A 23,278-nucleotide genomic window follows, 5' to 3' on the forward strand; every position below is an offset into this window, starting at 1 on the left:
CTTAGACCCGTGCTTTCAGTCTGCCCCAGCTGCTCCCAGTGTCTCTGAAGGAACTCCCTATTTGTTTCAAAGGACAGACGAGGTGACCAACAGAGACAGCAGGAATATAGGAAGGTTATGAAAAGAGAAAAGCATATCGGGGGAAGGGAGAATAAAAAAAGGCAAAAGCACAGGCAAAGCTAATCTGCAAAATGTGCATCCTGACTCTGAGCGGTTGGATGGAGGCGGGGCTCTAAACTCCCAGGCAGCTGGTGAAAAGAAGGGATAATCAATTACGTGATGCACATAAGGCAAAAGTTAAAAACAGACCAGTTACTTGAAAGAAGCACGGCTATTCCTAGAACTGAAATCCAAAAGGAAGCTGTCTTAGACGCCTCTCAACAGTGTAATTTCCATCTAGGAAATAATGACTTCATGGGACTGTCTTGTACCTTGCCTTTCAACCAAAGCCTGAAGAGCAAAAGTACCACTCAGAAAAAACAATTCTGAGAGGCAGGACACTGTGGTCGGGGGTGTGTCTCCTCTGTCCCCAGGGGAGGGGTGGCCCCATGTGGTCTTCAGACACCCTCCGTGGGTACTGGTCTTCAAAAGCAAGCTCCCCGAATAGTTGGATGGTGAAGTTGAGGTTCTGAGTACCCAGTGAGCACATATCCTAAGTCTTTGATTAAGGGACTGGAGCTCATAAAGATCACTTGTCTGAATCACAGATTCTCCTGACTTTGTCCAGACTGATGGATCAAGGCTTTTCTCAGAAGACGATTCTGGTTCCCTCCCGCCCGTGTATCTCCTCTACTGTACCTATTTTACTTAACTCCCAGGGGGTGTGGTGGGCCTCAACGGGTCCCAAGAGCTGTGAAGGCCAATGTCAAGGACCACCCTACCGAGGCTCAATGCACAGACACACAGGAAACTCGGAGTGAGGAGAGGAGCCCGGGCTCTCCAACTTGGGGCCATTGTCCCCGCTGTCTGGGAGACCTAGGACAGGGGCTGCAGGGCCCACATCCCTGACTATCCCTGACCACCAGCCTCAGAGCGAGGGCTCCAGGCACTTGCTCCGGTCAGGCAACCTGGCCCAGCTTGCTAGTGGCCAGAGGTCTGAAGTGGCCCAGTCTGCACAATCCTACGTGGCGCTCACTTGAAGCTTACACGTTTTACTAATTTTTTGAGCTGGGTGCAAAAACGTTTACCAAGGAGACAGGAGGTCACTGGACGAAGCCCGTGGTCCCACACCCCCGATGCGCTGGCTGTGATGTGATGAAGGCTGGCCCGCTTCCATCCTACCACCCTGAGGCCTGCTCATCCAAGGCAGCTCTAGCAATGAGCAGTCTCGGAGGCTGTTGGAAGGACATTCAATGTATATACGCTGATAATGTATAAAAGGTAGCCTGGCTTGAACCAGCCACAAAAGGGGGTGTGGTCCTGTTGGGGGCCCCGGCTTCTCTCAGCCAGCACCCTTTCCCTGCTGAGCCAAAAGCCGCTGTGAGCAGGACTCACCCTGGCTTCTCTCTGCCCAAACTAGCAAAAGGGACCACCTACAACTACTTGCTGTTTTTATTTTGTTTCTTGGTTTCCGATTTCTAGTTTCCATTCCTCTTGCCTAAAATCCAATGCAAAATCATCTCCGCAAACACCAAAGGAAAAGAAAAAAAAAATCAAAACATTCATTGCTTATTTCCTTATTGAAAGACATCTGATTAAACAGGCCCTGGGCGAGGAACCAGCCACTCAGGGTTGAACAGTTTACATCACTAAGTAAACAGGTTGAACACAGTAAAGAGACACCAGCTGCACCCACCCCAACAGCCCTCCTTGAAACCAGCTGTGGGAAGGGCTTCCTTTTCAAGCTATCACCCAAGCCCCCAAGTGCATGCCACTTTAGGCCAAGTTCAGGTCACAGAGGCCAGTTCCAAGAGCTGCACTTTGTCCTCCACCCAGGCCTTCCCGCTGTGGAGCAAACAAGAAGGCAATTCTCCACCAGCTCTCGAATGCTTGAGAATGGCTGAACGTTTGGATTCCAGGCTTCTGAACAAACATTTCACAAAGCCGCTGCTTTTCACCATTTCTAGAACTCCCCAGCATTGAGGAACCATCCTTCTGTCTACAGGCTGCGTGGGATACAAGGGTTTCCTGGGAGTGGTTAACGTGAAGAAGCTTTGATAAAGTCCAAGGGGATTTTCAGTCCAAAGCTGATATGACTTTGTACCTCTAGCGTCCTTTTGGACTAGAATCTAGCGTCCTTTTGGACTAGAACAGACCCTGCAGGTATGTGGCCTGGTGTTGTGGACTCTGGGCTCAGACAAACTTATTAGCAGTGTCGCAGATCACTTTGATGTTCTGTGCCTCAGTTTTCTCACCTGTAAAATGGCGTTAATAATTGTACCTACTTTATAGGGTTGTGATGAGCACTAGGTAAGTTAGTATGGGTTAAAAGGCACTTAAAACAGCACCTGGCACTTAAGCACTAAATAACTGTTAATAAATATTGTTACTTAGTAATGACAGCAATTATTATGATTAGTAGTTGAGAACTAGTCTTGTGATTGTCAGATTTTTTTTTAAGATTGATTGATTGTTTGATTGACTGATTTACTTGAGAGAGAGACAGAGAGCGAACAGGAGCTGAAGGGCAGAGGGAGAAGCAGACTCCTCGCTGAGCAGGGAGCCTGATGCGGGGCTCGATCCCAGGACCCTGGGATCATGACCTGAGCTGAAGGCAGACGCTTAACCGTCTGAGCCACCCAGGTGCCCCGTGATTGTCAGAGTATATGAAAAGTGGAAGAACTGTTCAAAGCATGAGTGGACATATTAGGAATGTGGGTGTATCTATAATTTAACAGCCCTGTGATCTAGGGAAATCAGTCCAAAAGACAGGCTTCTAAACATCTCCTCTGCTACTTAGCTGACGGAGGACACATCACTTCACTTTTGAGAGGATTAGTTTCATTACTCCTCACATTCGAATTATAACATCTGTCTGCCCGCCCCTCGAGTTTTAGCTGAAACTGTTGGGGGGATACACTTAGAAAACCGTGAAGTGCGAAGTAATCTCCTGAACTTGGCCTACACCAGATCTCCCAGCTGTTGCCCCTCTCCACCAGGCAAAAGGAAGCAAGCGATTAAAACTCTCAATGCCTTCCACACTCCACAGCCCAAATGTCGTCCTGGGGGCTACTCTAGCTCCGTTCCCAGCTCTCCGAAAGGAGCCCTGCCTCAAGGTCTCCGGACTTCCCTGACCAGACCCCACACAGGCCCGACAAGGACAGGTGCACCTAGCTCCTTTCTGCACTCCTGCTCTTCCCCAGCGCTGCCTTCACGGGCCCGAGTCTCCCACCCTCGTCCGGGCTCTGACCTAGCCTCGTCTCCAGATGGTGAAGGAAAAAGACAGCAACCTTGCACTTTGGCCAAGCCCATACTTCCTTCATTCCCTCTGACTCCTCCCCAAAGGCCATCCCAGGGCTTCTGACAAGACCCCATTGTGTGGGTAGCACAGGGAGGGCCGCCTGCCAGTTCAGGAAAGGTGGTGCCGCCCTGGGGAGGTCCGAGTCCTCGTCAGCAGCTCGACAGAACTGCAAGTGTCATCACATTCCTGCTTAGGCCTCAAAGTTCAAAACCTCCACAGAGCTTCAGGGAAACAGAGTGTCTGAGGGAGGCCAGCAAGCATTTGCACGATGGAGGATGCCTTCCCGTGGAGCCTAGAGTCCTAGGATCCTCAGCAGGGATCCACCTCAAGAAAAAGCTCCACACAGCTGCCAATTCCCAAAATGAGTCTCGAGAAGTCTTAACGCCCATGGACCCTTCTGGGGAGTAGGATTACTACTTCCTTCGGGAGATGCCCCTTTTCCTCTCCTACACCTCTTCCCCTGAATTCCACATGAACCCCCCCCGTCATGGGTCTGTAGCGTGAATGGAGGACTGGCTGGTCCATAGTGGCTTTTAGCCCTTCATCCCTGCGGCTGCTTAGCTCATTTGGCTCCCACTTTGTGAAGGAGGACAAGGTCTTGCATTCAGTGCCTGGGTGGTCTGTTCAGCGTGCTGGCATTCATACCCAGAAGCTCAATTTCTAACTTCAGTTCCAGCTAATGGCCTTGACAAGCATGTCCGTGCTCAAGAGGGGAAATAGGGAGGCATGGGTCAGGGATAATGTGTCCCACTTCCAGAAAATAGTCCCAGCACAGCTGGGCCCAAGAGGGGCTGAACATCATCGGCAGGACGTTCCCCCTTTGGAGGTGTGCTGGTGGGAAGACCGAGGTCGGGTGGGGAAGGGAGGAAGTTGGGGGCTCACATTTCAGGAGTTGCGTATTCAGGGGCCCTCATCCTCATGCCTTCCTTCAGGCGGCTGCAGAAGTCCTCATCCATTTGCACACCCGGGTATGGAGACCCACCTGCAGGAGACAGCATGCGGAAGCACAGGCTACATCACGGTTTTGGGGGTGCGGAAGACCACGGGGGAGCGAGTCCGTGTTTGCCTCCTCCCTTTAGGCTGATGTCTTAGTCCCAAGTCCCCAGTGATGGGAATGGATATCCACAGCCAGTACCAGCTGCGGAGAGGCTCAGCAGATCCCCTCCAGCAGCGCAGGCTTGCCTGGTCGCTCCTGTGGTGCTGGGTGTCCGATGCCCGCAGGCCATTCCCACCTCAGGAGAAGGGGTGTCCTCTGCAGGGGGTTCCCCTCTCCACACAAGGAACTCTAAAGAAAGCCCGTCGTTAGAGACTCCTACCTGGGGTGACTGAGGTTCTTTTTAAGACGCCAGTGGACCTGGAATCAGATACTCGTGGATCATTCACACCTCCGTGAGAATGCTTTACTTCCCTACGTTCTTGTAAATGCCTCACAGAACTGGAGGACTGGCTGCTGTGAGGGACCCGAGGGAAAGGGGGCCTTGAGCTCTGGGGTGAGGCTGAACGGGGAGCGCACCCACGAGGGGCCCAGACTCTGCCTTCCGCCCGGTTTCCCATCCAGGAGACCCACGTAACCTTTCCTGTGAGGGGGATGCTTGGCTGGAGCCCGGGGCGGCTAAGGCCTCCCGACCTGCCCTGTTGCAGACCTCGGATCTCGTCTCCGCATTTGTCTGCACTTTCTAGTGCTTGCTGCTGTTAGGAAGCAGCTGGGAGGCGTGCAGCTCTGGCACCGTGTCACCGTGGGGCCACTGCCGACGCCAAGCTGCTTTCAAGGACTGGAAGCAACAGGTGCCTGTCATCGAAAGCAGGGGAATGGTTTTCACACATTACAGGAAACCAGGGATGTTACTGGGTGACTTTGATTTGCTCTGAAAGGCAAATTTTTGGCAAAGTCCAAAAGACTGTTGGCTAGACCCCACGCTTGGGAGGCCTCGGAGCATCAGTGTGTGTCTGCGTGCAGATGTGGGCTCTGTGCACATCTGTGGGCCTGGGGCCTTGAACAGGGCTTCTAGCCACCCATCGTGGATGTTATTGGAAGCAGAATAAATACAACCGGTGTTCCCATTGTTCATCCTATGTAAACCAGCGTCTGGGGCTAACTGGGCTAATATCCGAGCTGGAGCCGGTTTCTAACACCGACGCCCGTCGAGCTGTGCTTGCTGGGGCCTTTCCGGAGAAATTCTGGGGGGAGGGTGATGCAGAGAGGGAAGGGGCAGGGCGTTAGGAATTGGGGAGTTTGAGGAATTAGGAGAAGGCACAAAGGAGAGAGAAAGTGGTCAGACTGGCTAATGTGATGCTCGCGTGCCCCCCCCACCCCGCCCCGTGCGTGTTGGTACAGAGCATCCTTCCAATACAGGGCACACACGCGTGCACTGTTCCTCACGTGAGCTTCTACAAGGACACAGGCGTCTTTTAGAGGCTGATCTCAAGGGTGGGTCTATCCGGAGGACACTCGACAGAGGATGCAGACTTTTGGTTCTGGGCCATGTATTTGATCCTTTCCTTCCCCCCAGATTTACCTAGGGAGAAGATTTCCCACAGCAGTACTCCATAAGACCACACGTCACTCTTGGTGCTGTAGATTTTGTCGAAGATAGATTCGGGAGCCATCCACTTCAGAGGAAGTCGAGTCTAGAAAAGGGCAGGGGGTCCTTGAGCAGAAGGACTGGAAAACAAAGCATGTTCCACCCAAGGCCCATGGGCTCCCCTCCCAGATAACACTTGGCCCACAAATCATTTCCTAGAGCAGCTATGGTTTCCTAAAATGGAGGAAACCCTTATAACAGTGTCACACTAAAAGAGAGGGCAGTCACTGTCTGGTGAGCCCCTCCCACGTATCCTGCATGTCCTCCCTCCAGAACTCTGGAAGAAGCCCTTCTCCCCCAAAAGGCGTGAGCTCTACAAGGTCCTGGAAAAGGATGATCTGAATTAGGACACATCCTGAAAAATCGATGATTTTCAGGGTTTTGGTTTTTGGTGTGGAAGGAGGAGGATTTTGAAAGGCCTTGCTACGTAAAAAAGACAGAATTTTAAAAGTCACTGGATCAGGGGAGCAGGCAAAGGCACTGGAAGGAAGGAAGGTGATAGATAGCATTTAGGAGACCATTTGGCTGGTTTTCCAGTGTGCAGAGAAATCTTCCTTCTCTTCAGACAGCAGGAGTCCCAGTGGGTTAGGCCTTGCCCTGCAGATGGGTGGGATTTGACAGGAAGTATGGGATCACGGATTGAGAGAGAGAGAGACAGAAGTAGGAGAGGCCAGAAGAGACAGAGATGACAGAAAATAGGGACAGACTTCGCAAATCCGTGCTCCCGAGGAAGGTTTGTTGTTCTCCTTTTATAAAAAGAGACTGTGGGGCAGTGGTTCCCAAAGTCTAGTCCTGGGAGCAGCTGTATCTGCAGCACCTAGAAACTCGTTAGAAAGGCAGATTCTCAGGCCCCCGCCCCCAGACTCCCTGCATCAGAATCTCGGGGGGGGGGGTGGAGCTCAGTAAATTAGAGTTTAACAAGCCCTCCAGGTGATGTGTGTGCTTGCTCAAATGTGAGAACTGCTCCCAGAGTAATCGTCAGAACCCAGACCCAGCTTCAGCCCTCCGGCTGGAGAAGAGAGGACACAGGAGGTCACCCACAAAGGTGCAAAATAACACTGTTCAAAAACAAGCAGGGAAGAGAAGCCAGTGGGAGCCAGCAGGGAGATGCTAGGCGGGAAGGCAGGCATGGGAGGTAAGCCATTTCCTGGTCAGCGAGATAAGGTTGATCCCCTCCCCCTGCTTTCCTGAGATATCCACACCTGCTGAATCAATCACCAGGGTTTACTTGAGGGAAAGAGTCCAGGCTGTTCTTTCCAGCGGTACAGGGAACTCCTGCAGGAGTCAAAGGGAGGCGATGATACGGTCTTCCCAGGCCCCCGCGGAACATTTCTCAGGTCAGCAGGCTCTAGCAGTGCTGCCCAAAAGGACAGGTACCAAGCCAGCCATGGGGGAAAGAACAGAACAGGAGATGGGGGTCTTTCTGAGCCCCACACAAGGGCTCTCTGGTATACAGCTCATCCGGGCTGCTCGTCTTCACAGAAAGCACATGATGGTTTTCGGGGAGTGTGTGAATATTTACCAAGGGCTTTGGTCTACGGTTTAAAGAGGACAGGGTATAAATGAGTCAAAGAAACATAGCACTGACTTACATCTCCTTTTCTTACATAATCGGGGTTCTTATAAATATCCCGGGCAAGGCCAAAATCACAAATCTTCACCACATTGTTCTCAGATAAAAGAATATTTCTTGCTGCCAGGTCCCGATGAATGCACTAGAATGAAACATTTGCATCATCAATGCATTTCCTTAATTCAACCCACCATTTCCCTGTGCCTTTTCAGTGTCCTTATTCCTCTCAATTGGAGGATCCATTTCACATGCTTCCTTTACATGAAGGAAGCGACTTCCAAAGCCCATGGGGTGACCATAAACACGAAGGCATTTCTTTACAAATATAGGCCCCCCGAGGCCCAAAAGCCAAGAAATGCCCCAAGTCCGCTTTGCCACCTTTGGGCAGGACAGCAACCTGGTAAACCAAGTTGGCACTGATGTCTCCCGTGAGCAACACCCCACTCCCCCCACCTCCGGCCTTTAATCCTGAGCTGCCAAGGTCAGATCATGATCTGGTTTCGTGGAGCACTCCACATGGATGAATTAACAGAAGCTCTCTGGAGAAGTTGTGTATTCTGAGATTCTGGCCAGTTTTGAAAATATGCCAGAGGGCAATGTGGAGAATGGTCACCAGGTTTGTCTAGTTTGAAATCTGGTGCGGTTTTCCCCTAGAATCCAGTTCTACTCATTGGTATCCGATGCTCCTCCATCCTATCGGGACAAATTAAGGCATTTGGTGTGATGTTTACTCTATGTAAGTATAAGCAAAGACTAGGAAGGGTGGATTTAGAGCAAAGGTGAGCCCATATAACACCCACGTGTCCAGGCTTGGCAAAGAAGGAAAGCAGTAAAAGACAAGGCTGACCTTTCTGGAAGACAAAAACTCCATGCCTCTGGCCACTTGGAAACTGTAAGAAATCAGATCTTCCATAGTGATGGGCTGCTTGTAGAAATCATCAGAGTCTGGAAAGCATTAAAACCATAACTGTTTGTAATGACTCTTATTATTCCACCAAATCCCAGTTTATTGGAACAATGTTAGCAAAACATAAAACCAACAAGTAGATCAGAGTTCATTTTCGAGAGCATTGGAGTTTCCAAATGAACATCAGAGATTTTTCCAGGCCTCCAGCCCATTCTACCCGGGCATGGGGGTGGGGGGTGATCCATTTGGACAAAAAGCCCTGAGGGGAGACAATTGCACAGTTCCCTGTCAAAATTAGTAACTCTGTAAATAATCTTAATTCAAATCTTATCTCCTCAGGACATTACCCTTCAAGTCTCCCACGGATGTTTATTAGGGTGATAAATAAGAAAAAAATGTCAGAGATGCACAGTATGTTGTAAAAATATCTCAGACTGCGAGGACAGGAAGGAATTAATACCTACCCTCCTCTTCCTCAACATCGCTCAGACTTTTATCTTCCTGAAACCCGGAGCTCGCAAAGCTCTCGCTGCTGGTGACACTATCTAGTCTTGGTTTCTTGTCTTGCTCCAGGTCGGGCTCCATTTTTTCTTTCTTAGGCTCCACGTGTAATGCCGCATCCTTTGAACCGACCGAGAAGGACACAGAGGAAAGAGAGTTTCAGAACAGCGATGAGGGAAACTAATCCCTCATGCGGGCAGGCGCCTGAGTTGGGAGAATGTCATTGCACAAAACGGGTCATTGCACAAAATTGGTGGCAAGAGCCCCATGGTGCTCGGGTGCCTGGCTCTTCATGGGGTTCTGGAGTCTGTTCGGCTTTCGGGTGGGTTTCGAGATAGCATGTTAGGTAGGATAAAGAAATGTTAACAGTCGCTGGTATTCACTGAGCGCTTGCTTGGTGTGAGCCAGTGTATTAAGACTCTTAGGTACATTTTCTCATTTAGTCTTTGTAACAATTTTATGAAGTAGTTCTTGCTGATACATGAAGAAATAGGTCCGGCGGAGGCGAGTAATAAAAGTCACAGGCAAGTAGCAAATGGCAACGCTTGAACCCAGGTTTGGCCAGCTCCAGTCCATGCCTTTTACCATTTTTTTCCATACCACACACCATCTTGTGAAAGATGATCTGAATAAGAGAGACAAATCCCTAGTGGACTTGGGGCTTCACTTGGCATAATCCCTGTGAGTAAGGAGAGAAGGCCATACTTATTGATTTCTCTGGTTTCTTTGCGGAAGGAGGGAACACGAACATTTCTTTGTCTCCCCGCCATTCAAAACAAAGATCCAGTTTAATCCTAATAAGGGCAGAAAAGGCCTTTCATCCTGGGCTGGGCATCCAAGCCCTGGTGTGTAATCTGGCTCTTTCATTAACTATGTGATATTGGGCAAATTACCTCCTTTTTTGGGTTTCATTCTCCTCACGGGGAAAGCTCCATCTTATTATGTTTGGCCTCCCAGGAAAGGAGGTGTTGGTTCTGGGTGTTCGTGTGGAACCGGAAAAGATTTTTATCATCTTTGGTAATTCACCTAATCACTGTGTCACTACAAATTTGGTGCGCCCAGTGGCTTCGTGACTCCGTGCTGGTGGAGCATGGACCTGGGCTCAGTCATGCTAGCTGGCAGTACTGAGGAAGGGGCTGACAGGGACTGGGGCTCAGTGGTATCCCCTGATGCACCTGCACGGCGCGAGGCAGTGCGGGACTAACCAGGCTCCACGTCCTTGCTTGGCTTTTCCTAGACGTGTCACAAATCAGGAGAGATCCTTCCACTAGAGGGCGCAGTGGGAGTAAGCAGAGGACAGCGGAGGGAGCCACGCCAGGGACAGCGGGACAGACTCAGGCTGGGGGGTACCAGCCTCCTGCCTGCTGACAAGAGCCCCGCAGGAGCCCTGCAGTGGGGCAGGCAGACCCCCACTGGCACCCCAGGTGACCTACCTGAGAAGAGGTAAACTATAATGCTTTGTTACTGTGTCTCCCAGAGGCAGTTAGAGTTGGTTCTGCTCAGTTGGGGCCTGGAATTGGATTTTCCACAAGGCCCCTGCTCAGGCCACAAGGCAGCAGGGAAAAAGCACTGGCAAGGGTGTGGGGAGGAAAGTGCTCGACAGGTCTGCTCACGGCTCAGCCCATGACAATCCATGCTCTCTGCTCCCCGGGCCACCTTCTTCCTCATCCTCCCAGTGGTCACAGCCCCAGACACATCTGCAGGGGCCATAACTCAAGCTCCCTCATTCTTTCCTTGACTCTCAAGCAATGCTCTGTTCAGCTTTGCTTATTGGTAACCACCACTGTTAAATAAAGGTGGATGTATGGAACTTTCGGGACTCTGGCAGAAGGCCATGCATTTATTACAAATAGTATTGAGAGATCTTGCTGCACTTATTTGGAAAATGAAATATCCCATTTCTATTTAGCCTTTCGGTTTTTCCTTCACTTTCTCTTTATATTCCTTTAGGTTCCAAATATGAAATACAGCCATGTGTTTTCCATGAAAACACTGAGCTCCACCAACAGGGAGGCGAATCATTAAATATAGCCAGAGAAGGAAGCAGAGCTTTCTAAACAAAGGACGCACGAACCCAAACGTTCCATCCTGCCCAGGTCCCTGGGCTCTGCTGCCGCCTTAGTTCTTCTTGAAGCAAGTCCAGGATTTCAGGACTGAAGGGACTTTGCACTGCTCCCAACCCGGGCCACCACTTTCCCCTTTTTCTTAGGGTTTCTCCCCCCCTCCCGACCCCACCCTGCTTTCCTTATCCAGCATAATGCACAGAAGGGTTTGCAAGGGTTGTCAAGAGAGCGGGGCTCTTTTCTTCCAGACTTCACCTCTGAGTTAAGGGAGTGTCCTTAAGCCAATCACTTACTTGACTTTTCTGGGCACATCTATAACGTGAGAGAGTGAACTAGCTGAACACAAGGTCCTTTCCAGATTCAAGATTCTTTTTTTTAAAGATTTATTTATTTATTTATTTATTTGACAGAGAGAGCAACAGCAGGAACACAAGCAGGGGGAGTGGGAGAGGGAGAAGCAGGTTTCCCGCTAAGCAGGGAGCCCCATGAGGGGCTCGATCCCAGGACCCTGGGATCATGACCTGAGCCGAAGGCAGATGCTTAACGACTGAGCCACCCAGGCGCCCCTCTTTTTTTTTTTTTTTTTTTTTTTTTTAAGTAATCTCTACCCTCAACATGGGCTTGAACTCAGGACCCTGAGATAAAGAGTCGCATGCTCTACTGACTGAGCCAGTCATGTGCCCCTTCAGCTTCAAGGTTCTAACTCTTGGAGGGCATGGTTTAAAATTGGAGACAACATGTTCTCGCATATATGTTTCCAAGTCTGGTAGACCACCTGTGTCTTTGGTTGGGTCAAAGTTGAAGGGACGAGAGAATTGACCAGCTGTCCAGTGGTTCTTATTTGTATGTCCCGTGAATACTCTTGTCCATGTAACAGATGGGCATAATTCTTGGATGTGCGGCACTTTATCCATCATACAGGTTGTATAGATCAGTGGCATTAAGTTGGACTCTCCCAGTCCTTCTCTCTCAGTGGGTCAATAATGACAAGGATAGTTAACATTTCTGGAGTGCTTAGCTCAGTGAAAAATGGGATTCTCTCAACAATGCCATGAGTTCGGTTCTGTTTTTACCTCCATTTAATAAAGGAAGGAACTGAGACCAAGAGATTGAGCAGCTTGCCCAAGGTCCCAGATTTTGAGTGACAGAGACAGGATTTAAACCCAGGATGTCTGATTCTGGAGTCTGTGTGTTTGATCACCACACTGCATGGACTCATCACCAACACTGCTGATTATCAGGTAATAATGTTGAGTCATTGCTCTCCAAGCCGCTCCGGCCCAGAGAAGGACACAACACTGGTAGGATGGGTCACACTGGTGAAATTTTATTAAACCTTCTCCTCCATTAAATAATCTCTGCCTTCAGGGCTTAAGCCTACATGTTCCTTTTGTTACGTGGTTTTATTTCAGTGGGTAAAGCTGGTTCTGTGTGCGCACAGGGCTGACATGGGTGGTGTGGGTCTGGGGAAGGCGAAGTAAAGGGCACAGCAAGGGGAGAAAATAATTTCTCTGGCTTCATGTTCACTGCAAAGTCACTCAGTTGATTGAGTCCTTAATTTCTCTAGTAAATGGAGACAATTATACTTGCTATCATCTTCTTTAAAGAAGTAACTAAGTGACTTGTGTGGGTGTCTGTATATACAGAGAGAGAGAAAGAAAGAAAATGATCAAGATGCTTGGATAGGTAGTTAGGTAGATGACTCGAAATTGTAACCTCTAATTGTCGCTTCATAGGCTAGGATTACATACTCTCTGTGCTGCCCATAAACAGTGTGGTATATTAGCATGGAAGGAAAAAGCAGAGATTGGGTTTTAGGCTTAGTCATTAATGGAAAAATACAGTTTTCTCTGGCTTTATGCTGCTATCGCCTAAACCTCCAACCCCTAAATTCCTTACCTTGTTGAGAAAGAATAAGTCCCGTTTGCTCTTGAGGTAGTTGGACAGATTTCCGTATTTGCAATATTCAACGATCACCATCAGGGGCCCTGTACGCAAAACAGGTGGCTTATCACTTGTCACTTCTCAAGGGCAGTGGAGAAACAGGCAGCCTACGGCTGGGTCTCTATGACTCTAGTTGGGGTCTCCCAGCCCTTAGCTGCTTTCTGTACCCACTGCTACTCCCAACATGTAGGGTCTTCCCGACTACCCTTCATCTCTACTAGTTTTGTTGACCTTGGAAAACACCGATGTGCACAGGTCTTTTGCTCCTTTCTTTCTGGCTTAAGCAGTGATCATACATCTATACCCAAGTGCTAACCTTGCCACAGGGGAAGATAGAAAGGTCTTCAGGAACATGCTGGAGCCCTGAGTCATGACCACAGCCCTGTCCCAGCCACTTGCCCCAGTGGGTAAAACCTGTCTGAAGGGAAGGGCCCTTCTCATTGTCCCTCACATCCCCTCCTCCTGGGATCCCACCAGTAGTGACTCCTTCCTTTATGTGGAGCTTCAAGGAAAGCTCACCCTTCTATCCATTACCTTAGCTCTGGCCACACTCCTTCAAAGCCATCCTGAGAGAAAAATGCTCTCCACTTGACCTGGAGCCCCTGGAAGGAGGTCTCAAAGGGAATCCTTCTCTTTAGAAACTTTCAGTTAACTGTACAGGAAGGGCATTTTTAGGATGGGAGCGCCTTTCCATAAATGGACAAATTGTTTCCTCTGGACCTACTGAGAGGCCGTTTTTCAGGAGATGAGGAGGAACGGGGAGAAGGAGCTATATATCGGACTCTGCTCTTGGCATGTGAATCGGGAGAGGGAGCAGGCCCTCCTCATTTACCTCCTTGCTTGGTACAGGCTCCCAGCAGGTTGACTACATTCAGATGGTGGCCAATGTGGGTCAAGATCTTGAGCTCAGTCATCAGAGCTTTGTACTCACTGGCTGTGGCCCCCTCTGTGTGAGAAACAAGGAAGAGTCAGGGCGACAGGACAATGGGGCTCTTTCCGCTGGAGGCGGCATTCCTGCCCTCCATGTTTGCCAGTGCTCAGCCGGTAGCTTCATTAACTTCCCCACATTCTGCAGAAAGGCCCGGTCTCCAGACTGTTTTCATTACTCCCTCCCTCCAACATCCTTTTGATTACAGTAAGGCCCAGAAGCAGTGGTGGGGTTAGTCACTGGGCATTTCCTCTTGGTGGACCTGGTCTGCTCAGCAATGCGCTGACTCAGAGCTGGGCACCTTGTGAAGGCGCCTTCCAAAGGCTTCCGCTTGGCAGAACCAGGCGCAGCAAGAACCTTCCAGACAGGGGATGTGCCCACACCTCCCCTCTTTTTCTCACTTGCCCCTCTTTGAAGAGTTACAAAGAAGGAGCACCAGGGGTCTGCAAGAGTGGAATGGCCACTTCTGTAAACATCTTTGCAATGTGTTATTTTCTCCCTATAACCTTTTCCTCCCTGGAGTCTGCAGGGTTATCTTGAGTTGTAAGGATCCATAAGCATCTGACTTCAACTTCATTCGCAGAGATAAACAACATCACTCTAAGATTTAGCAGAGTCTAAAGCCTAAATGAAGTTTGTTCTGTTTGTTTTCTCTCTTTCTTTTTTTGGTGGTGGTGGGGAGGGGGGTCTTTCTTATTGGTTAATTTATAAGGCATTTACAAAATTTAAAAAATAAAGTCATATAATCTTGCTGTAAAATATTCCAACAATATGATTTATACAGAGTAAAAAGTGAAAGTCTTTCCAACCGCTTACTTCCCTAGACTTTTTTCTACATATTTATTAACATATAGACCTACTTAAAGGTCTTTTTGTTTTGTTTACGTAAATGGAATCCTTTCTATTTTTTTAAGATTTGCTTTTTAATATGTCAGAGACTTTTTCCATTCTTGTTAGTTGATTAATAGCATTCTTGACGTTCGAACTGTCTCTAGTTTGTGTGTGTGTGTTTTGCCGTTACAAATAATGCTGTAGTAGATAGCCAATGTGTAATCTTTGTGCACATATGCAAGTATTTCTGTAGAACAGTCTGCGAAATGGCCAGAGCATGTGCATGGTATTTCATAAGCACAAATCATTTTTAAATTATTTTTTAAGTAATAACCAGATAAACACTAGAAGCTTTCCAACGGGGTTGAGATTGGCTCACAGTAGATGCTCAACAAATATTTGTTAGAAAAATAAACACTGTGAATACTCTTCTCATTTCAGACATGGGCATGAGGCCCAAAAAGGTTAAAGGTTCTGCTCAAGGGCACTTTGAAGGAGCTTCTGACTCACGGCCTATGTCTGGCATTCTGTCTTTTCAGTTTCTCCTAGAAACAGATGGCCAACCAATTCGAGCAAGAAAGCTGAATGAAAATGGTTTTTAGGAATTTTATATAGTGGGTGATTTGGCAATCTTTTAAAAATCAAGGCTCATGGCTTAAAAAGATAAGCATTTATAAAGATATTGCAAACGCTGTTTCTGTATTGCAAAGAATACATTTTGGGGGCCTTTAAAATTTTTCAAGTCAGCATCATCCCCCTCAAACTCATCAGTCCCTGCATGCTTTTATGCCCCTTCGGCACAGAGGGGAAAAAAACCAAGCTCTCTTCCTCGGATTGTTCCATTTACAGGCAGGTGTTATCTTGGGTGGACAATAGACAAGCATGGGCAGCAGACCCGCCTCTCCAGGAGATGGTGTGTGGTAGTACAGGGAAATGGGACCAGCTGAGGAAGCAGATGCTTCCAGATGGAGTTTCAGCTTCGTTCAAGGTTGGATATTAGGTTGCTTCCATAACTTGGGCTAGGACCATGTTAGGATTTTGGCGCAACGGGCCATTTCCTGGAGGCCGGGTCTCGGCAGCCCCTCTTATGTAGCACTGTGCGGGGGAGGGTTGGGGGGGGTGTGTGCTGCACTCAAACCCTGACTTTTGCACTGGTGAGCTGTGGGACCTTGCAGAGGCAATTTAACCTCTCAGAGCCCTGTTTGCTCATCCACCAACTGGGAAAATAATATGTACCTCAAAAGGCTGGAGAGGAAAAAAAAGAAAAACGGCAATTTCATGTGGTTCAACCTAACACATGAAAGCACTTAGTCTGGCGCTTTCTCATACAGAGGACATGTCGATGCCTCTTCTCTTCAGCATCTGGGGCACGGGGTGCGGGGCAGGGTGCTGGAATGCAGGGATTCTCACAGGGAGGCCTGCCATCATCTGGGCAGTCCATTTTGAGCAGAAATCCTGCTTCGTGGGCATAAGAGTCCTTCTCTGGTTACTTTCTGGTAGAACGGTCAGGTTCCTCGAAGAGCTTTATCAGAGACTTTGCCTGACAAGGACAGCCTTTTGGGGTAGAAAATATCATCTCGTGGGGCTCTTGCAAAGCTGGCATTGATGCTGGAAGAAAGGAAGTGCTCCGAAATCTCCCTGTGCAAACGGTCCTTTCTCCTGGAGCCTTTCCTAGGGATCTGCTTGGCTGGGTTCATGGCCTCCCATGCCTCAGGAGCCCCTGGTCGTATCTCGGAGAGTTGGGAAAGCTAGAAAAATGCCCTTTGGGTTTCCAGCACTTTTGGGTTTTGGAATCTGAAAATGAGTCAAAATGACATGAATATTCCATCATAAATGAAGAAATGAAGTATCTTCCATACTTCAAAAGAAATACGCATCTTTGAGATGTCTGATGTATGTAGTTTTCACGTATTTTCATTTTCATCTGTCTTGTGGTCATGAATCACAAAGTGATTCATGTGACTTCACTTCTCATGTGCTTCAGAGAGTGGTAGTATCTTTCAACATGAGAAAGATTAGATAGATAGATAGATAGGTTTTTTTAATTTCTAAGAGGAAATGTTTTGCGGGTAGGATCTGACAGTATGAAACAGTTTAGATTTCTGAGGATCTCAATTATTCCAGCTTCATAGTTTTACTTTATAGTTAGGTCAAGCCCCAGCTAAGCCTTTGGGATTTATGATGCACAGCTAATTTCCCATTACAAGGTCATAATGGATCATTCCAAAACTTTGAACCTGTGGTTACAGCGAGCTTAAGTCCCTAGTATTTTAGAGCCCACGATGGGAGAGGAGAAAGATCTTTGAGGTGACAGAAATTGTTTTCTCGTGGACAGTGCTGGGTTGTTTCATTTACAACGTTTATTCTGAGCTCTCAGGGGCCTGATCTAAAACTCCTGAAGCCAAGGATGCTTCTAGCAGTGCAAGATCGTTATGTGACCCAAGCAGAAATAGCTGCGTCTATACCTAGGCCATATCTAGCTCGTACCAGTGTTTTGGGACTGCAACCGGTCCGCTAAAAGCCAAACTATGACACCCATACCTTTCAGCATTTTTACAGCCACAGTCCGGCATGTGGGTGATTTCTTAATGCCAAATGCAGAAGCTTGAACCACTTTTCCAAAAGCTCCTCTTCCAAGTGACTTGCCTGCAATGAAAAGAAGACATTGGTTCGTTTGCCAAGCCAGCAGGGTGAGGTTAAGTCTTTTTCCGGAAGAAAGTATCCTATGTGCATATGTGAGCCATGTAGACTTTGAAAGGAATCCCCAATAAACTGAGCCCCAAAGAGTCAAAGTAAGGGACATGTTTCTGGGTATCTTCCTTCCACCTCTTCACTGGGCTTCTGAGGTGCCTTTGTCCCTTGCAGCGAGACTGGGCCCCTGGGAGGCATTTGGTTTGGGTGGGTGACTAGTTTCCTCTTCACCAAATCTTCCTGGGGAGTCTCTTCCATTGTTTAACATTACTACCAAGACTTCCCTTTGTTTAACCTAAGCCACTTCTCTTGCCTCTTGAGGTCATTTCTTCTGAGCTGTTTTCTTTTTTTTTTTTCTTTTAAGATTTTATTCATTTATTTGAGAGAGAGAGAGAGAATGCGCCCGAGAGGGGAGGGGCAGAGAGAGAGAAGGAGAAGTAGACCCCCATGTGGGGCTTGATCCCAGGACCCTGGGATCACGACCTGCGCCGAAGGCAGATGCTTAACCGACTGAGCCACCCAGGCGCCTCTCTTCTGATCTGTGTTCGGCAGAAAGGAAGAAACAGAATGACAGTCACTGCTATCGGATCTGAGAATGCCCCATAGCTACACAAAAATCATGAAATCATTTCTCAGCCTTCCTTGCCAGGCAAAATGCTCCCAGCTATCCTACCGTGCCCTTACACGATGTCGACATCTTCAGGGTTCAGCACATGAGCCTAGCAACCACTGGCAGCAATTTGTTTAAGCCACAGAGAAATGGTTGCCAAAATGCAATAACAAAGTCAGGTTTCTTTCATGGCACCTGTCATGTTCTGCTGTGACCGCTGTTAACATGTTTCTTTCCTCACCTTTGCATGAGACCACTTGACTCAGAGGGGTGATAACCACGTCTGAATCTTCCCAGAAGCGGGCTCGGGACCTGGTGCACAGAGGCCCCCCCTGTGCCTTAGTGCAGAAGGAAGAGTAGCCATTTGGGAACTTGTGAGCAAGTCTTGTACAGTTATGGGGACCTAGAGGAACCCTTGGGTTGGAGACCATGAAGGTGATGCTCCATGAAGAGAGCACCCCCCCCACCCCCCTGAATACCTCAGCTACTTTTTATATCAGGGCCCTTTCTTCTGCACCATCAGGACACAGGTAGCCAAATAGAACTGAGAGAAACAGTACACCTCAAGCATGATGTGGAAAAAGGAAGAGTGAGCCAAAGAAGTCACTCTCGCTTGGTTCTTCTGGGGGAGAAAGTAGCCAACACAATGCCGTTGGTCAAAAGTAAATCCTGGCAGTTAGAATGTGAATTTGACACAACCCCTCCTCTCTCAGCCTAGTCGTCTTTCTCAGACGACTGTTCCGATAAGGGGCCTTCAGTGAGTTAACCAACCGACCTTCCTTCCTTCCTTCTACTCCAATCCCTTCCCCCCCAAAGACATAGGTTTCTGTCTGTTTGTTTTTAAGATTCTTACAAAGCTTATAACGAAGCTTTCCTGCTTCCTTATCATATTACAGCTTTATACTTTTATGTGCAGTGACTCAGTAACAAAGATGACATCACCCTGGGTCTGCTTAGTATCGTCCCCTCACTACCAACCACCCCAGGCACCCAGTCAGGACACAGGAAAAATTCAGTTACCGATGCGATCATAAGAGCCTCTTTGCAGCTGTCTCCTGGGGACTCCCTCTTCCTTAGGAGGGAACACTGGTGAAATTACACGCTTTTTCTCACATGTACTGGTAGCGACTGATAAAGATCATTCCTCCCAGAGCGGGCACCATGGACAGGGATATGGGCTCTGCTTCCCTCTTCAGATAAAACTGTCCATGAAATAGACCAGAATGGGGACTCTAGGTTTAAATAAAAGTGCCTCGGGAGGACCCTGCAGGTAGTGAATGTGGAAATCATGCGTGGAAAGAGCATTGGCAGCTACCAGACTTGTAAAGATGGGTGCATTTTGGTTGGATGCTCATTCCTTGCTTTTTTAGGGCAAAAAACGTTTTCCCTCTGCCGTGCCTGATAGGAAAAGTGTCCCGAGCCTGACAAATACCCAGGTAATCTCTCTCTTAGGACATCTCCTACATACCACATACCGTGAAGACTCTTGCTTTGTTTGGGGGCAGGCAGAATCCTTTTCCCTTCCACAGCCTCAGCCCCACGCATTCCCTTCTTCACCCCAGCACAACACACTTGATTTTAACTAGTGTTTGGGGATTTTGCTTCTGTCAGTGAGAATAAGCTCGTTTTCACTTGGCTTCCCTCAGCCTTTTCATCTATTCTCTTGGAAGCTGACTGCTGCCTCATAAAACAGCACGAAGCTATTATGCGCTCTTTAATCATCTGATGCATTGGAATCCTTTGGCAGACCCACTGTTCCAGTTTCAGGGGAGCCCGGTGACCCTGGGCTTGACCTTGCCCGATCCCTCTTTTCCCTTAAAATCCTCCTTGGTGTTACCTACATGCCGCTAACTGGCTCGTCAAAGTGCTAGGTCATTGCCATACAATGAAAGGCTATTGGAATCTCCTTCAACAATGTCCTTGACTGGCCAGGGTGTCCCTGGGACACTCCAGGGAGAGTGCCCGGCAGCACTGGTCTTCTAAGAGGCAACACCAGCCCAGGTGCCGTCCCCTTGCAAATTCCACGTTCCCTGTGTAGTTTCCTAGATTAGGTAATTCTGACTTTATTTTGCAATAGAAAGCTGCGTTGTCTGACATTATCCCAGCTTCTGTGATACATTTGTAAGAGCTGACTTCTCCCTTAGGTTTAGTGAGGAAGCACTAACAAAACAGATTCCGTTCTTCCCGGATTTCAGGCATTTCAATGGGAGCAACACTTTTGACCCGAACTCCTACTGTATCTATCTATCAGGTACCATAAATGCTGACTTGTCTCAACAGGGCTGCTAGTAGGAACCAACAGAGTACAAAAAGCTGAAATCAGATGCCACTTGTCTGTGTATTTCCCTACACAGCATGTTTTTTGTATTTATAGCCCCATTGTAACTCTGCCCATCAAACCAGCTTTTCCTCTCCAACCATCCATAGTCTTGGTTACTTTCACTTGCCAGACATTACTTCAGATTACTTTCTGTCATTTATTTGGCTTCAAACCCCCCAAATCTTGGGCCTTTCTGCTCCCATGCTGGTAGGAGTAACATTCCTCTGGCCCTTGCCGCCGCGCTCTGCACTGGAAGACAGAGTGAGCTGACTTCACCCCCTTTCTCTCACCCATCAAAGACACTCACGTGCACATGAGCCAAATCATAACATCTGGCAACTCCAGGAAGGGAAAGAACCGTAAGAGAGATCTTCCACAAGGAGAACCTCCTGAAATGGGATTATCTAAACCCACAGAGGCCCCAGGGGAAATTTGGTGGAAGGATTAGCTTGGCCCCCAGTGTGATACGGAGCACAGGGATACTAGGTGAAGGAGTGAAGAGATGGGACGAAAAGCTCATATGTCCTATACAGGAAGAGGGATGTTTGATTGTGACTAATAACTCTGGAAAGCAATGTGGCCTGAGAATGGCTTACGGTTGTGGGAAAATTATCCCAGTTCCCTGCCAAGGTCACTGAAGGGCTGGGCTAGCTGCCATATAATTTAGACTTGCAGAAGGAACTCATCTAGTGTACCACCTGCCCTTAACTACTCTAAATTTAGATGATTTTTTTCCCCCTGTCAGCAGCCATTGCTGGCTTTTGCCTGTCTCTCCAGCTTTTCACTGATTTCCAATTTTCTTCCCCAAGCCAAACAGAACATACTCTTGGGGCCAAGTATTCTTTCTCATGTATGAAGAAATGTAAGCAGAGTCATCTCAAGGCCCAAGAGAACAAGAAGAAGCAGCATTTCTCCCTCTCCGTCCCGCCAGACCCCCACTCCAATATAGTCTGCCTGTCGGGGGAGGGGAGGCAATGCCCTCGAATTCGGAACAACAGGCTCTTTCGCCGAGAGTGACAAGATCTGGGAACGCTGGATCCATGATCTCTGTTGCTAGTTCCAACTATTAATGATTCTGGCATACACAGGAGTGAGTAGAAATTTTTCAGAAGCCACAGTCCAAATATTTTGGGCAAGAGTCATAGAGGCTTCTTTGGTTTTGTACTACCCCAGGATGGAGATTAATTTGCGTTGTGACGCTGAGCTGGAGGAAAGCACAGCTGCCTGATGTTTACGCAGGAACAGTGGTCCTTGCTCTTCAAAAATGCAACTTAAATGACCCCTGGGACTTTCTTCTCTGTCTGGACATTTCGAACACCCACGGAAATTCCACGTACGTAGTCTATGGATTTGTGCCGAGGGGTTCTTTGACCCACAGCCTTGAAGGGGCACTGAAGGCTCTTTCCACGTGTTTGGCTGTGCTGTTCCTTGCCATCCTGAATTGTGTCACAAATTTCTAAGTCCTCAAAAATGTCCTTGTTTAGGAGTGCTTGTACTTGTAAGCCTTGTGGTGGCACTGATCCCTGCCCTTCACTTATCTCTTTCTGCGGCGATCTCCTTCACCCTTTGGGGTAGCGCACTCAGACACCTTTGTACCCCCCACGGCTTAGATGGGTGTCTGCTGCTCGGACAGGTGCTTAGAGACTGTTGCAAGAAAAAGCAGGTGCCCCCATCCCTTTTTTTTTTTTTTTTAAGATTGTATATTTATCTGTCAGCACAAGCAGGGGGAGCGGCAGGCAGAGGGAGAAGCAGGCTCCCCACGGAGCAGGGAGCCCAATGCAGGGCTTGATCCCAGGATGCTGGGATCATGACCTGAGCCAAAGGCAGCGGCATAACCGCTGAGCCCCCCAGGCGCCCCTCCCCCGTGCCTTTGTACTGCCGTCCCAGCATTCTGTTAGAACTATTTACCTCTGTGCCCACCTCCCTTGCCATTTTGTGAGCGGCTGGAGGGGAGAATCCCGAGTCTAGGTGACTTTTGCAGCCCTCGGAGCACAGTGCTTTGTAGGCAGTAGGCGCTCAGTGTGGGTTTAGGAATCTGTTGGACGAATACATTACCCAGTTTAAGTCGCTCCCGGGCAAACTCCCACTTGCTGGCATCATAAGGGAGCCGCTCACACTGCTCGTCCAGGGGAACTTCGTCTGGGTCCATTATAATCGATAGGTAGTCCGTCTTTATTTCAGAAGAAGACTGAGAAAGAAAGAAAGAAAGAGATCTCAAAGTCACCAACAAGGAAACAACTTAAAAAACCCTGGATATCCAATTTAAAATAATACCCAGCAGCATCTGCTGCTATTTTGGTTCATTTGGTTGAAACCGTGCGGTTGGGTACAGAAAGTACCCCTCCGCATACACGTATGTACATCACACTTCCCATTAAATAACTCCTTACTCTTCTCACGCCGCATTTCTGTAGGCTGGTTCCGCCATATTGTCTCAGATAATATGCACCCAGATGGTCGGTGACCTTGTTGCTTGTTCTTAGACAATGATCAGATGATAGTCCTTCCCCAAAACATGCAAAGCATTTTTATAAAATCATTCCAATTAATTGACTGAAAATAACTTCCCATGGCCAATCTGTACAAGCAGGGATATACGTCACAAGCCAGGCCAACGGTGAGAAGTGTGACTGTGGCTTTTCCGCATTTGCAAGAAGGGCCAGAGGTGGCGAAGTGAACCCAGGAGCTCTGGGACAGTTGAGAGGCATATTACATGTGAAGTATTTAAATATACTCAGAAGGCCTGGCCCCTTGGTTGCTGCAGGTACCTAGAAACACTATGGGATCCGTTGGTGAGAACAGAATAAGATTTACCTTCAATAAGAAATAGAAGTTGATTATTTCAAAGGCCGAGGAGTCTATAAGGCATGGGACTTAAACACAGCCATGTCCTGAGCTTTGGCCATTAGTAGGATTGTCAAATAAGTA

General features: G+C 48.3%; 1 protein-coding gene across 2 annotated transcripts in view; it reads right to left on the reverse strand.

Moving 5' to 3' along the window:
• The window catches only part of FLT1 (fms related receptor tyrosine kinase 1), a 173,547-nt gene that overhangs the window by 12,720 nt on the left and 137,549 nt on the right, over nucleotides 1-23,278 (reverse strand). For both annotated transcript variants that reach the window (XM_081814774.1, XM_081814773.1), the window contains 9 exons: nucleotides 22,406-22,538; nucleotides 17,271-17,375; nucleotides 13,803-13,916; nucleotides 12,926-13,014; nucleotides 8,927-9,083; nucleotides 8,403-8,500; nucleotides 7,575-7,697; nucleotides 5,917-6,028; nucleotides 4,283-4,382 (listed from right to left, as the gene is read on the reverse strand). In XM_081814774.1, the coding sequence (XP_081670900.1) occupies nucleotides 4,283-4,382; nucleotides 5,917-6,028; nucleotides 7,575-7,697; nucleotides 8,403-8,500; nucleotides 8,927-9,083; nucleotides 12,926-13,014; nucleotides 13,803-13,916; nucleotides 17,271-17,375; nucleotides 22,406-22,538 (1,031 nt within the window). The remainder of the gene's footprint in view (nucleotides 1-4,282; nucleotides 4,383-5,916; nucleotides 6,029-7,574; nucleotides 7,698-8,402; nucleotides 8,501-8,926; nucleotides 9,084-12,925; nucleotides 13,015-13,802; nucleotides 13,917-17,270; nucleotides 17,376-22,405; nucleotides 22,539-23,278) is intronic.

This window comes from Leptonychotes weddellii, chromosome 3 (assembly GCF_054177405.1).
Source record: "Leptonychotes weddellii isolate Sample4059 chromosome 3, ASM5417740v2, whole genome shotgun sequence".
Lineage (NCBI taxonomy): Eukaryota > Metazoa > Chordata > Mammalia > Carnivora > Phocidae > Leptonychotes > Leptonychotes weddellii.